This window comes from Astatotilapia calliptera, chromosome 19 (assembly GCF_900246225.1).
Source record: "Astatotilapia calliptera chromosome 19, fAstCal1.2, whole genome shotgun sequence".
Taxonomy (NCBI): domain Eukaryota; kingdom Metazoa; phylum Chordata; class Actinopteri; order Cichliformes; family Cichlidae; genus Astatotilapia; species Astatotilapia calliptera.
Genome location: NC_039320.1, coordinates 24,124,207 through 24,139,767, shown reverse-complemented (window position 1 = coordinate 24,139,767; position 15,561 = coordinate 24,124,207). Strand labels below are relative to the sequence as shown.

General features: G+C 43.0%; 1 protein-coding gene across 1 annotated transcript; it reads right to left on the bottom strand.

Moving 5' to 3' along the window:
• Nucleotides 1-4,558: 4,558 nt before the first annotated feature.
• Nucleotides 4,559-13,696, bottom strand: LOC113012563 (extracellular tyrosine-protein kinase PKDCC). Its single transcript, XM_075410362.1, is given in 8 exon segments — nt 4,559-5,482; nt 5,774-5,950; nt 9,211-9,318; nt 9,625-9,704; nt 10,030-10,301; nt 11,962-12,093; nt 12,830-13,443; nt 13,446-13,696. Coding segments are annotated over 8 exon segments (1,725 nt in total). The 5' UTR covers nt 13,681-13,696; the 3' UTR covers nt 4,559-5,375.
• Nucleotides 13,697-15,561: the final 1,865 nt, after the last annotated feature.

Here is a 15,561-nt window from a genome sequence, read left to right as displayed (position 1 = left end):
ATATATATGTTTATTTATGTAACAAAAACACATAAAAATTAATCCCACAACAGTTAGATAGAAAGAGTGCTACTTTTAATATTTTATCTTCATCTTTTAAACCCTATTCCTCGCATCTCAGATGGAGACATGTCAGTGGCTAACCTTGTTTGTAGTTTACAAGAAAAACAAAACAAATTAAAAGTCCTGAATGTGCTAATTAATTGAATTTGTCTATAATCCTGTGACTCAGAGGGGGTCCACAGTGTATTTGTGGTGGAAGATTAACTGAGGAGAAGGAAGTCTTCCTCTGCCTGGGGGCAGCCGAGGTGTGACGGAGGGGATTCCAGAGCAAGTAACAAAAGGCAGACACTTTGATTTGAACAGCAGTGGTAGTCAGAAACACACACACATATACACAAACCACAGTTCCTGATCCTGAGCAGCCCTGCCCTCAGGTTCCAGCCAGGCTGAAAGACGGCAGAAACTCCAGATGCTTCGCAGCAGTTGTGGGCTGCGACTTGGTAGAAGACGGTTGCCGTGGAAGACTGGCAGGAGGAGGACACTGATGCAGGGTTGGAGTTATGTTGGCTATGAAGTGGAACAATTTAACAACAGCGGCGGAGGCCTAAATTAATAGCAAAGCTGTGGAGGTTGTGGCCCGAAGGAGCGTTTCAAACACAGAGAGAAAGAGAGAAAGCAGAGGCAGCAACAGAAAAGGGGGACGGGTGGAGTGGAAGGAGGCTCCACAGACTCTGTATGATGGATGGACTGGTGAGGAAGAGAGGAGGGTGTGGGTGTGGGGGAGTTCAAAAGAAAAATGACCCAGACTGCTGCTGTGATATAGCAGGAGGGAATGCAGGGCAGGGAAACATGTGGGGTTCTCATAATGAAGCAGGGTTTTGTGATAGCACCACACTGATGCAAACATTCGGAGACCTTAAATAAATATGGACAGACGCTGATTAAAGTCAGCTACCCATCGTGAAACAAACAAATCCAGCACTTCTGCTACGCTCCAGAAAGCTGTGCAGCAGGTCTGTGGAGATGTCACTGGATACAACACGAAGCTATTAGAGCTTTCAAGATGTCTCTGTGGCTTTAGTGGTAGGCATAAACCTTTTGACTGGGGTTAACTTCGGGGCTTTTAAAACATGATCCAGCCACACACCCCCTTCCAATGCAGACAGGCAGAAATGAAAACCTCTCCTCACACACACCTACTTGCTCTCTCTCCTTTAGGGCCTGCTAAAGCCATTATGGCTCTAAAAGAGATCATATCGGCTCCAGGCAGACAGACAAATAGTTAGCTCGACAGTTAGATATGCCTGCAAACTAAGACGCCTCTGTGCTCGGGACAGGCCGACTAAATGTCTGGCTGCTCTTCAGAGGCTCTCAGGTGTGACCGGCCAGTCTTGTGTGTACCACGGCCAAAATGGCAGACAGACACAGAGGCGTTTCTGTGAGCCCGGAGTCGAGTGAATATCCACTCTATCTTTCCAGTCACGGGCAAGCATATGCGCCGGCGAGCAACTCAAACACAAGCCAGATCTTCTTTCCTGCAGAACTATGCAGGCTTTCACTCAGTTAATGCATATTTTTAGTCTGAGCCAAGGTCAAACATTTCACCAGAGACCTTTCCTGACACGTAATTTCTCCCAGCAGCTGTGGTTTCTGACATTTGATGACTAACTTTGCATTTGAATCAAAGACTTTTGGCCAGACCACAAATGCATCGCGCTAGGATTTTAAGTGGGGATGATGGAGGCTTTGGTTCTTAGCTTAGTCACAGACGTGTTTTTCACTGAACTAACACCGTCGCATCAGTAGAGCCTGAACCCAGCAGAAGAAGCCCTAATGTCGCCTTCCCTGCACATATGCACGCACATGCACGCACTAGTGTTCTCGAAAAAAAATTGCTGATGGCGTGTTTTCATGAAGTTATATTATTTCCAGATGGAGGTCATGAATAAAACCTGACGGAAACAAGTCGGTGAAACTGGAAACTTGAAAAAACAAAAATGGAGGGGTATGGAGCTGGGTAAAAAAAAACAATCATTCTCCTCCCCCGCTCATTCCCCGAGCCTTTCAAAAAGACCGACTTGTCAATTACACGCCTTAAAAAACAGAGGAACAGTGTGCCACACAGGAACACATGGACGGGAACGCTGTGTTTGAAATGTTTCACTACAGTGAAAACATCCGTAAACAAAAACAACTTATGGGAAAAAAAACCCTCAATCTTCAAAACTCTGTCCTTGGTTTCAGCCAAAAACAGAGTTAAGGGGAAAAGCGATTATTTTTAGACTCACTGAACATGCTGTGAAGATCTACTCGGGGGTTCACTAACCCCCCACCCCCTAGGCTCTCCAGCAAATCCTGAGCATAAAGAAAGACTCATTGTTGTTCCTTCGCTGCATCCAACTGAATAACCTAATTAATCTATCAACATTCTGCATTTTTAATGTATTTCAAAACATTTAAGCATAAAACAACATGTGCAACCTTTGCGCGAGGCCAAAACATCCATTAGCTCTGTCAAAAAGACTGCCAAGACAAACCCAATGTGACGCCAGAAGTTTTCCTCTTTGAGCTGATGTGGAGAAGGATGAACCACAGCTGTACATTTCACTAAATTACAGCTTATCACTTGAGGGATTGTTTCACTGCATTATCGAGGTAAAGACCTCATCTCAGGATAAATCCTGCGATGAGCTTACAGAGTCAGCAATTCGTTGTTGGTGCCTCTCCAAATTCCTGAGATGTGATTTGTGTGTCCCGACCTGCATGTGTGTGTATTTATAGGACACCAATCGATTAATGAGAATACCACAGGCATGTTGGAATGAAGACTAGGAAACTGCCACTTCAAAGCTAGGCCAGTTAGCTTAGCACAAACCTTAGAAAAAGCTACCCTACTGCTATTAAATGTATACTCAGATGTATAAATGGCTCTTTTTTCTAGAAGGGAATGTCCCGTCACACCATTTCATGACAAGGAGTAACAAACTACCTTCTTAAATAGTGTTTGAAACCATACAACACCACCCAAAGTGACTATGTATGGATCTAGCTGATAGCTAGCACTAGCTAGCTTGATTGGTATAATGCATGCTAGTTTGTAATTAGTGTTAGAATTTACCTCATCAAAGAACAAAATGGACACAAACTTGGATAGCCTGTAAATATTAATAATGGGGAAGACGTGTTTTAAAATGGTATGAAAAGGACTTGTGTAGTATAGGGAAGCTATGTGTCATATAGCATATAGCTTTTCTGTACTGTGACATATTTTCCAGGCTAAGCTAAGCTGTTGTGTTTAATTTTTACCCTATATATTTATGCCCAAAATGCTGGCTTTGAATTATTTGATTATGTGTAAATTTCCCATGGTTTTTTTGTGTGAATAAATAAAACCTTTTACAAAACAGCACACAAATCAAACTGTGATCATTTTTCTTCTGCTCTTCTCTGACTATAAGTCATGTTATGTGTTGGGAAAATTTTCCCACCAGGAAACCAGTCCTTCTAGTTAACGTGGCTTTTGGTTTTGCCTTATCTAATCTGAGTCAGACTCCTTATCTTTATCATCTGGACTCTAATCAGCCGGCTTTGTCCAGACAACAAGGGGCCAACCTAAGGCAAAGACAATTATTTGTAGACAGGGACATGCCCTTTCAAGTCAGTGGCACTGGTATGGCTGAACGGTAAAGACTCACCGCAGAGCTATCTGGAATTTGCTGCTTCCATTTTTGTTTGAGTGGCGTTTTCCGGCGTGACGTAGGCGTGCCTTCTTGAGAAATTAAACAGATTTTTATCGCTTCTTAAACTGTGTGTGTGCATCAACATTCGCGTTTTACCTCAGAAGATAATAGATGAAGAGCCGTTGATGGCATGTGGCAGAGATCTCCTGTTCGTATCACACCAGGTATTTGTTTAACCCTCTCCTAGCATAAACTCAGTAGTTTCTGAATCTGACTTTACAAATCCCTCCACCCTGCAGACCTGCCCTTATCTCAACCTCGCCAGGTTACTTCTGGCAGGCACAGATGGCAGCCCATTCGTGTGCTAACCACAAACTGAGCTCTGATTGTCCTGATGTCTGCCTTTGTCTTACAGTAATGCACCCTCTCTCACCATGAGAAAGGGCTGGCACGTAAGCCAATTTACATGTATTAATTAAGGCTCATAATGAGCTCAGCGTGGTGGGGCATTAGAATGCATTCTTCTGGTATTATGCAAACTCTGTGGAGCTCCTTTCCTCTGAGCCATTCAGATGGGCTGCAGATAGTGGATGTGGGGGCATGCGAGAAGATAAAGGGCTTAAAAAACACACAGAAAACCAGGTCAGCACACACATTCTAGGCCCCCCTCCCCCCACTGAAACACACACGAAGGTGTTAATGAGAAGTAAACAGGCTGTTAGTTGCAGTTACACTGAATACAATAAAAATGCAAATGAACACAACTTAAAAAAAAACAGTAGAAACATTATATTTATATATCTGTACAAACTAAAAAAAAACTGCACAGTAACAACACGGGAAGTATTAAAAAAACAAAAACAAAAAAAAAAAACAAATGAATAATTTTTCATTGAAAATAAAAGTATCACCCACAAGGTGCATGAAAGCTGTAATGCACAAACATGTAAGAACAATTACAGTCCATTTAATCATATAAATATTTAGGAATGAAACACTATAACTAAGTGCACAAAAGTATCTAAAGCAAACAAAAAAGACTGCTCTGGAATGGTTTTGATCATCTTTGCTCATTGTTGATGTGTAAACGCTTACATGGTTGTTGCCGTCTCATGCGGCGGTGCAGCTAAGCCAGGGAACCACGAAAATACAGCCACAACCTCTGCGCATTAACATCAAAGTGTATTTGTATAAGAGCTTGTTTTCCTTTCTCATCCTCGGGCTCCAAATGCTCAGCGACTATACTTCTTACCTCTTTGGTTTAAAAAAAATAAATAAAAAAAAATCTAGCAACAGGGACTCGACCTCACAGTGAAAGCTGACGCACACGGCAAATAAAGGAAAGGTAAAAAGAAAAAAAAATGTCAAGGGCATGAGGCTCTCCCTGCTTAATTGTACCTGAAGGGAAATCCCTTTAAATAGTAGCTGGCAGAGGGGAGTGAGCTGGCAGGCAGATCAAACAGTCACAGAGCAAGAAGCCCCATAAATACATCACATTCAGTTGCTGGCTTCAAACGCCTCCTCGTCAGCCTGGTCTCCACGCTGCTCTTGCAGATCCACAGAGCCATGCTGCGTTTGACTTGTTAAACAGGAGGACGCGGTTCTCGAGTGCCACGTCTTGCATCAGTTCCCATCGCCCCGCTGTGTGCCATCTCTTGGTAACTCCCATTTTGACAGAAACTCGCTCGGACGTCAGGCGCTTGATTTTTCGACAACTTTTGTCTTCTTTACATAAACTTCTGACGTCCCATCAGGCACCAAGTGACTGAAGCCACTCCTGAAAGAGGCTAGGAGGCGGCCTACAGAGTAGAAAACAAAGAGAGAGACAGAAAAGCAGATCCACGTTAAACAAACTGGCAACATCAAGAAAGTGACAAGTCCTGACTCGAAAATCTAAACTGTGTATTTAAACTTTAAAAAAGCTTCACTGGAAGATTAAAAGGAGCAGCAATTGTATGCTTAGCACTTCTAGTCATGTGGCAGGTGTGGTTTTGTGGAAAGTCATACAACTAGTGCTTTTCCATGTCTACTTGATTATGGGAGATGGGGAACTATGTACCAGTAGAACCAGTAGAGGAGGCTTTACTAACCTGTCCAAGTCTTCTGCCCCGTCAGAGTGAAGCTGTTGCACTGAGAGTGGGAGTTACAGGTGTACGCTGCCTCTCGGGCACTGTGGACTGACAGCACGCAGCCCTGCTGGCTGTAGGATGGCCAGCAGCGGTACTCCACGTTCCCAGAAGTGCCCATCCCTCGCATCACAGTGTAATCTAACCACAGAAGAAGAGACGCCACTTCAGTACGTGAGGCTGCTGAAAGATTCTGAAATGCTCTCCAGGCATAAACACGGAAGTTTAGTAATCCCTGGAGGGAAAACAAACACGCTGGAGCACTGAAAGAAAAGAATGCTAATGAAAATAAAATAAGGGATCCCTAAATGTAAGACTACGTCTCATAGAAACACAGACTCTGGTTTTGGTTGGGAGATATTTAAAGAACAGATATTCTTATGATAAAAGGACACAAAAATGTTAGTGTGAAAATGTAAATCTACTGCTGGCAGAACAGGATTTAAAATGTGCCAATGGTCTGGAATTACCTCAAAGTGCTGACATACATTATTATGTATTATTTATAATAAACTAGCCAGCGGTAAAGTATTACTTTAAATTATTAATTAATTTGCAATATTTTTCTTAAATGAAAACAATAATTTAGTCGGTAAAATACTATGAAATACTTTTAAAAAATACAAGCCAATGTCTTAATTTCTTTTTATTTCTTTTTTTAAACATGGGATCAAAGAACAGAGCTGCCAAGCAGGAATCACAAAATGCTTTTCGCTTGAAAAATGATTTCTTATTTTACTCAACTAACTTATTAGGCGACAAATTGTTTTCAGCAATGTTTTTGTTCGAAATGCCAAAGCAGGACCTTCTGCGTCTGTCATCGTCTCTAATTATGTGTCAAACGTTTCATTTGACACCAGAGATTTTTTGCTCACACACACACACACACACACACACACACACACACACACACACACACACACACACACACACACTCTCAATCGACCTCATCGTCCACTTTCCAAACATTTGCCGTACATTCATCATTATAATTCTTCCTGTCAGACGTCTTGTGGATCTGGCCTTAAATCATCTGCTACACATTAGCAGGAGCCATGAGAGGAACCCATGCTCACATATGCCTGCACACACACACTTACACACACACAAGAAATGGACAAAAGCCTCGTCTGTGAGCCCGTACGGAGGAGGCTCACTGTTACAAACTGTTAACCTTCCTAAATGGCAGGAGGCGGTGTGTGTGGGGGAGTATTGTTACGAGGAAAAAGACACGAGGATCTGCCTTCTGGCTCTGAGAAAAGGGAACAAGGAGAAGGAGTGTTTGGAGGATCCTTCTCTGGGGAGAAAAAAAATGAGGCCTGTTGGGGTGGCAGACCTCAGCTGTTAAAGAGACAAAGACATACAAGTCTCAGTGTTTAAGATGAAGAATGGGAGAAAGGACCTCGTTTTCTTTTAATATATAGAACATCATTTAACGGTGAATTTACGGCCTGGCCTATGCGGTCTCTACAGTTCTGTACACAGCTGGATTTATAGTTGCAGCAGTTTTTAGGAAACTACAGTATATCTTCATCAGGTTTCCCTCCATCACATCAGAGATGATCTCAGCTGCGGACAGCTTACATCCACATTACCTATGAATCTGCATCTGTCAACAATTTCAAATTAAGACTCTGGACCTGATGAGTCTCCCTCCCTCTCTCTCTCTCACACACACACACACTATTACACAAGCTTTAGCTCTGTTGCCATTTGGCTTCTTTTATAAAGATAAGTTGGGACTTTGGCTGCAGTTATGTTTTCTCTCTCTTTTTTTAAATTTCCTTTGAGGGAAAACATTTTAATTCATGTGGCTTTTAATATACAATCCCACAATTACTCAGTTTTTTCCCCCCTCAGGCTGTTTAATCATTTAAAAAGACAGTTCTGTCAGATAAGTCACATTGGAAATGATTTATTACAGCAGCCGAACAGAGTTTGGTTTCTGTGCTCTGAGCTAAAACGGGTTCCATATAAAATTGGTTAGCGATGAGTAAATATCGCCCCTTGGAGTGTGCAGGTGAGTGTGCTGGGGAGGTGGAGCAGGGTTGAAGCATTAAGGGCACTGACATATGTGAGAGGGTGATGGTAGAAATTTTGCAGCTTAACTACTGCCCCTGCCTCAAACCGGGGAGGGCGTGCTTGGTATATAATGTGAGGAGAGTGCGGCATGTTACATGTGTGCGACAAAAATGCAGCTTTTTTTCCAGTTTGTAAAAATGACTAATTTGGTGAGAACTGGACGAGAAGTTTAATACCTTTTTCATGTTAGTGCAGTGAGCATGCAGCTAACCACCTTAGCTTAGCATCTGGAATAAGGGAAATGTGGAAAAATATGCCCACCAGCCCTTCATATGCTTACTACTCATCTCCCTTTTTGTTAAATCTGTGTAAAATCTGAAGTGTGCAAGCAATCAGGACCGACTTTAAACAAGGAGATTTTTTAAGCTTCGATAAAGCTGGCCATTTCCCCAATATAGGAAATTAGGCTAACCAGATGCTGGTAATTTACTGGATGGAGTTGAATTCTCAACATGATTGAGCCACGAGCTTTATTTCCCCCAATATGTGAAACGGATAAGCCAAGCTGGTGCTGAGCACAGGCTTTTCCTCCACCCACAAATACCTCTGCTTCAGCTAATATGCTGAATTAATAAACACACGCATTTTTTCCCCCCACAGTCTTATCACACACACTCAGCAGCAGCAGCAGTCTCCTGGCACCTCCTTGTTAAGCTGAAACATTCCCTCCCGGTGTCAGCCTCGGCACCAGGGCCTCTTTACCCTGAATCTGTGATTAAATTCACAAAGTGCTGCTATATAAACAGTCCAGCATCTGGGGGGACGGAAAATCTCACCACAGGAACGCAGCCAGTCATTCTGTTATTAATATTTCATACGGCTGAGAGGAGCGGGGCAGGAGGGGGGGCGTGGTGGAAGCGAGTTGGAGAGAAGAAAAGTGAAGGACGTTCAGCGCTTAGGCTGGGCGAACACAGAAACAAGTAGGACAAAGATTTTGAAAAACTGTTTACGTGGCCGTTCTGCACAGCAAAAAGCGAGGAATTTTAAATGTAATGAAGTAAAAAAACACTTCTTTTTAAAATGAACGCCAACTGCACTCTCTAAACAAAAGACATACGAGATTAATCTCACTTTGTTAGTCTCGTCCCCTCATTCCAGCTGCCTAATAAACCTGTCAAAACAGCCCCTTCTTTTTCAGTTTTTTCCCTTCTTAAGTAGAAAATGAAAACACAGGTGTAGACTGTCTGCTTTTCTCTACAAGTAGATTAAAAAAAGCCAAGCATTCTCTTCATGCTCACAAAAAAAAAAAAGGGAAACAGGTCCACAAGAGAGCCCAGTGTGCTTTTATATAAAGCAGCCTTCATTCCACGAGCGCTTACCTCTGATTATTGATGGAGGCAGGTTCTCCAGGTGTAGGCCAGACTTATAGAGGTGGAGGATGTGTTCAAAGGCCTCCAGCGTCTGATTGATGTCAGCTTTCAGCTCCCCTGGAAACACACGCACGCACAATGAATTCAATCTGGTTAAAGATTTAAGTGACTACAGGCATAAAGTCAGGCATTATGGATGTTTTTTTTTTTACACTATGCTGTCTACTCCCAGTTGTGTGATCTCAACAAATAACTACTTGTATTCATTACTGCGTTACATGTCATGAAGCATCTTGTCTTGCTCATTAAAAGAAGCACTTAGGCAGAGGCATGTCATTACACGACTGCCGTAATGGAAAGATTTGCCTTCTGATCTTTAGTAGCGAGCGTCCCCCGTCATGTCGGGACGACTCTCATCCTCACCTGTGGCGTTCATGATGCGGTCTACCAGGTGTGTGAGGCTGGGCGGGGCCTGGTGAGGCAGCAGGTAGGTGAAAAAATACCTAAGGTCAGGCAAAGACACTCATTCAGAGAGAGAGAAAGTTGGGCAAGCCCTATCGCATAGCCGTCTCGCTCCGTCTCACACGTAAAGATCGTAAAGCTGTCAAAAAAATCGGAACCATTTTTAAAAGGAAATTGCTCTTTTTCCCCCCCACTGAAACTAACAATGCATTCATTATACTTTCCCCATCAAACTGCAAATTTCCAGCTGCACGTCTCCACTGTCAACACTTTAGGTGTCAGCTTGTTCTATATTTATGCAGTTATCCGTGTAGCCGATGCTCCTCCTATCTATCACGCAGTAAAACTGTCACTTTTTTTTTTTACCTGTAGGCGTTGTAAATGTTCCTCTTCTCGTTTAGCCCCTCACACACACCCCGAGCTGAGCAGGGCAGAGTGAAGTTTCTGTGTGGAAACTGGAGAGTGCAGTCTGCGTCTGTGTGACAGGTGGTCTCCTCCGCGCTGGCATCATCCAGGTCCGTGAGCTTCAGCGAGCCGGACACTGTGACAAACTGCCGAGGCTGGAAGTCCAACAGGGCCACGGAGCCCAGAGGCGACTGAGAGAGGAAGTGGAGGAGCCGGACCAGGTCCAGACACACCTGGAGATTAGAAACAACAAAGTCTGATCAGCTGGACTCGTGACAGTGGTGAAATATTCCTGAGCAATATTTCACGTTGGCCTTGAAGCGCTAAATGCATTGTCACTGAAGCCAGTTACGGTTTATAACCAGATAACCGTTGAAGTCATTCATCAAGTATGTACTCAGCTGTCTGACGTGAGAATATGCTTATTTTTTCTTTAATGTTAATATTTGTGATCAAATGTCAAGAAATGTTTTTAAAAAATGTATCAAATACAAATATAATTACAGGCGTCAAAGCTTTTTCTTGATTTTCATATATCATTTTTAGGCGTGTTGCACATGGTTTGGTCTGAAACTGATGAAAAACCAGGCTGCAGTGTTCAGAGTGATTGTTGTGTCATACCAACAAAATCCAAAAATACTACATTTTGTACAATAAAAGAAAAATACTAGATTTTTTTTTTTTTGCAGAACCTAAAAGTTTTTTAACAATGACTTTAAATTTATTTCCATTCTCTCTCTCTCTCTCATTTTATTTTTTCAACCATAATTTATAATATAAAAAAAAAATCATAATCATAAGTAATTATCTTGTTAGTGAAAAATGTCATTTGGCCAACAAAAACCTGTTAAAAATATTATTATTTGACTTGTTTTCAAGTTAAAAACTGACTTGTTTTATCCTCTAAAAACTCAGAACATTGGACAATTTAATTAGGTTTAATTAAATGGCTAAAAATGGTTAAAACTGGAAGCCATGCAAAAGCCTTTCCTTTAAAGACGGCTCACCAACCACATTTGCAAACCATTTCCTGACACTGTTTTTATAGTACTCTTTAAATCCTATAATAAAAACAGAGAGAGAGGGAATAAGTAAGGCTACCAAAAGCAAAATTAAAGCATTAGCCATGTGCTAAAAGTGCATGAAATGCTTCTGTCACACTACAAACATAGCTGCAGTGTTAGGTAATGCTCCGAGTCTCTTGGACGTCGCTTGGTGGAATCGGGGGCATGGCAAAAACGGGGCTGGCTGAAACCAAACACCCCTGGATTACTGAAGCTTGCACAGATGCGATGTAGCTGAAAGTGGCCAAGCAGCTCAAGGGGAGGGTTATTATGAACTGCTATTTTGGTGATGCAGCAAAAAGTTGCCCACTGTTGAGATGATACGTGCAGAATGCCAAAGTACTTTTTGCCAGTCCAAAAACAAAACATGCATGCTCAGGCATTCCCCCCCCTTTCCAACCACTCTCCTTTTCAAACACATCCATGCGCGAAGGCGAGCATATCTGAATCCCTGGAGTGTAAATTCAGCCTTTGTTGGCTTCCACTGTGGAGCATACCTGTGATCGGAGGGGGGTTGCGCTAAAGCTGTATGTGTGCATCTAAGAGTGTGTGTCTGGGATGAAATGACATTCCCAGTCATAAGTGGATTAACTCCAGGGCCCATCACGACTCAAAACCTCGGCCTGATCAAATGTACCGAGGGACAGATGCCCGACCTCCAGGAGTTTCCAACATCGGCCTCTGTCATTTTTCAACCTTCACCTTTTCTGCAGACTTGAACAATGGCCTGCACATGCTCTGTGCACAGTAAGTGTGAAACAGATACCTCTAACTTCCCAGTGCGTCTGCAGTGTATGAGATAAATGACAAAACACGCCGTGGTGCTTACTCTGAATCTGTCCTCCCAGGAGCTCTGGAGCAGCTGGATCATCTGGAGAGGGTTCCCCTGCTCCAGAATGACTGTGACTCTTTCGGCCTCGCCTTCTCTTCCTCCTGGGCCCCCAGCACAGTGACCCTTCAGCTGCAGAGTGGAAAATAACTAGGTTAAGCCACAGTACAATAAAGAAAAGCAGGGTAGATCATGCTACTGTTTGTTTTTTACATTTTAATTCAGAGAAAGCAACAGGTTAAAGTCTCTTTAAGGTTTTGAGCAAAGATTGCATACAATGTGTCATCAAGCTCGCTCTAGCAGTTATGACTTGTGATAAAAATCTGAAAAATTACATTATAGCCAAGAGAATCCAGCACATCTCTGAAATGAATCAACTGGGCTGTCACACGACTGCAGGACACGAGAAAGAAACCCCTGGGTTTAGCTCAAACTTCTTCTAAATTGGGCTGTAATGGTTTGAGTGAATAAGCGCCAGGGGGTTTCAGATGCAACCATGGATAGTAGAGGAGGACAGAGTCACATTGTCTGCTCTCGCTAAACTGGACCCAAAGGTCAGAGGAGGGTCACCGAATTTAATTTAATTAGATGGGAAGGCCCTGCAGCAACCTTTCACGCAGCTCAGTGTGTGTGAAACAAAGGAAAATGTGAGCTGTAGTACGAGGATTATGGAAAATCTTCACTTTATCCAGTTTCCCCAGCTGGAACGCTCAGAAGTCAACAGTAGCCTCTGAAACTTCATGGCCCTTAATAAATAAACACCGAGAAAGACGCAGACTAAACGCTGTTTTAGCATTTGAACTCGCAACTTAACAATTTAAACTGATTAAAAAACAAACCCTCAAAGCAGAGGGAGAGGAAACTTTACCTTAATGACGTTCGGATGCTGGAGTCTTTGGAGAAGGACCATTTCTTTCCTCAGCTTGAATGAAACGAGTTCGCGACATCCCCGAGGATCTTTAAAGTCCTCCACGCACTTCCCCATGTCTATGCCCTGCTCGTTGACGAGTTTCAGCGCCACCGGCTCAGATTCCCCGGCTAGATTCACTTTGACAACCAGCTTGGTGTATCCCGATCCGAGGATCTCCACCGCCTGCATGTCGGCTAGGGAATCACAACCCATTTCATCCAGATGCGTTTTCCCGGAGCCAACTGTGATCTCATTCCACAGACTGTAATCCAAAGTCGAGTCACGCTGGGAAAAACTTTCTCCTAACAGTCCGTTTTCATCATCATCACCAACACCAGGTGAAAGCAGCGGAATAATTTCTTTTCGCCTCTCGTTGAGCTGGTGAATCAGCGCCTCGCGGAGCGAGGCTAACTCCTCGTCATCACCAGAAGGTGCGGTGGAAAAGTGCGAGATTCTTGCTCCAAACTGCTGCACGCTGCTGATCAGGAGCGTCACCAGAACTGAAAGAACCACGAAAGCCAGGAGGGCAGCCGCGCGTAAAGAGTTGCCCATCCCGGGCATTTTCACTCTGAGGCACGGCTACAGCTGCCAAGACGCACAGCCGCCGGCGGAGGTAATCGCCCTCTCAAGTGAAAGGGCTCCTGACTTTCTGCAGGAAGGAACGATCGGCTCCTTGTTTCCACCTTCCCGGGAACTCCCTCTAGAGGTGTGTCCTGCCGGCTCGTAACTTTACACCCGCCGGACAGCTTTGCAGGAGAGCTCGACCTCGCGTTGTCACACAGTGTGACTGGTTTTACAGCAGCAGTCATGGAGTTAATCTGAAGAAAGTCATGAAAAGTAATGAAAATATTTACTTAAAAGACACAAGAAAAGAAAACAAGTTGAGAGTATAGAGTATTGAAACGCGTAGATTTTATGTATGGAATGGCACTACTGCATATACCTCAAATAAACAGACAACGCGTAGGGTACTATAGGCTTATTTATTGATTGATTTATTTTCATTATAATGGTAAAAACAATTCAACCACTTACACAATCTGCCCAATAGGTGGCAGCAAAACACCTTTGTGTTCCTACTCACAGAAACAACAACGTGTTAATATCAACTCGACGATGAAAATAAACAGACACGCACTATTTTCTTCTTCGCTCTTTGTTTCCACGCCATATTTTAAGCCATATTTCTGCTTGCATCTCTGTTTTGAGCCGAATGTGTTTGGGCAACAGATCTCGAAACAGCACTGAAGCTTTAATGAAGCGTTTCCCTTCCCGTCCCCGTTCACTGGCAGAAATCTGCCACAGGAAATTACCATGGCTGTCACCTCAGTACCAGCCTCAAGCCAAACCCTCTCATTATACATGTGTGTCTGGTATCCAGTACAAGTCTGTCAGGCTCTGCATTATGTGGGTATTTGTGTGTGTGTGTGTGTGTGTGTGTGTCTGTGTGTGTGTGTGTGTGTGTGTGTTTTTGTGGCATGCTGAGCAGTTAAACAGTAAGTTAATCAGTGCCTGAAGTCAACAAGGCATTAGCAATGTCAGCTGCCACACAGGTGGATCAGAAAACTCCACGCCAGCGGGCTTTTGTTCAATGTGAGGCCAGCGATTCACAAACACAAACCTGAACACTAAGTTTTTAAAGACAGATCTTAAGTCAGATCAGATTTAAACAGCCACACCCCTCATCTATGACTTTCACAGTTTGTTTAACCTAGTATGAATCAGTGCTGACCATCATGAATCACTTATAACAGACATAAATTGGGCCACGCTTTCAGATTTAAAGCCGTAAAACGAGACTTTTCATCTCTCCTACAAAACTTTCTCACAGCCTCCTTTTCTTGATCTTTGGCTTTCTTTCAATAAATTATTCCCTTCTCCCCTCTCAGTGGTGGCCTCTCACAGACAAGCACCCACTGCCATGATTCATATTTATAACCAGATCCAGACCAGCGGCCGCCTCATTAGCACACTTTCACACAGGTCTGCTGTGTCACAGTCACTCCTTTCTTTTTAGTCTGCTGTGCTTTGGCTAGTTCTCTTCTCTTCTCTTCTCTTCTCTTCTCTTCTCTTCTCTTCTCTTCTCTTCTCTTCTCTTCTCTTCTCTTCTCTTCTCTTCTCTTCTCTTCTCTTCTCTTCTCTTCTCTTCTCTTCTCTTCTCTTCTCTCTAATCAATAACAGCTCCACAGACTGAGGTATGTAAAATCCACACCAAATAATGATTTTTACATTCTACACAACGTATATAGCTGCACTTCCTACTTACTCAGCTATGATTATTCTTATTTAGGAAGTCTTCATCTGCAAAAGTCTTCAGGATTTTATGGCACACTAATCAGGATGACCTGGTGCAGGTTATTCTGCTAACAGTGTGTAATGATGATAGAGCAAAGCTGGTGAGTCCTTTACGGGCAACAACACAGATAATTAAAAGAACACCAGGTCAAAAACCAGACCTATAAATTGAGCTATTGTCTTGAATTGTTGTTATAAGACTTAATTGAGAGTTGTGAAAGAGGAGCTCTAGATGGATGTTTCTTCTTAACTTTAAGGAAGTAAATAGGGTTCAACTGGTAAACGTCTTTAGAGCAGTATCATAGTGTTGAATTGTTATTGTCAAAGACAAAGGAAGACAGACATTTTCCTGCTATTCTGAACAAAAATCCTAATTTCATTTTTAACTTTTGGGC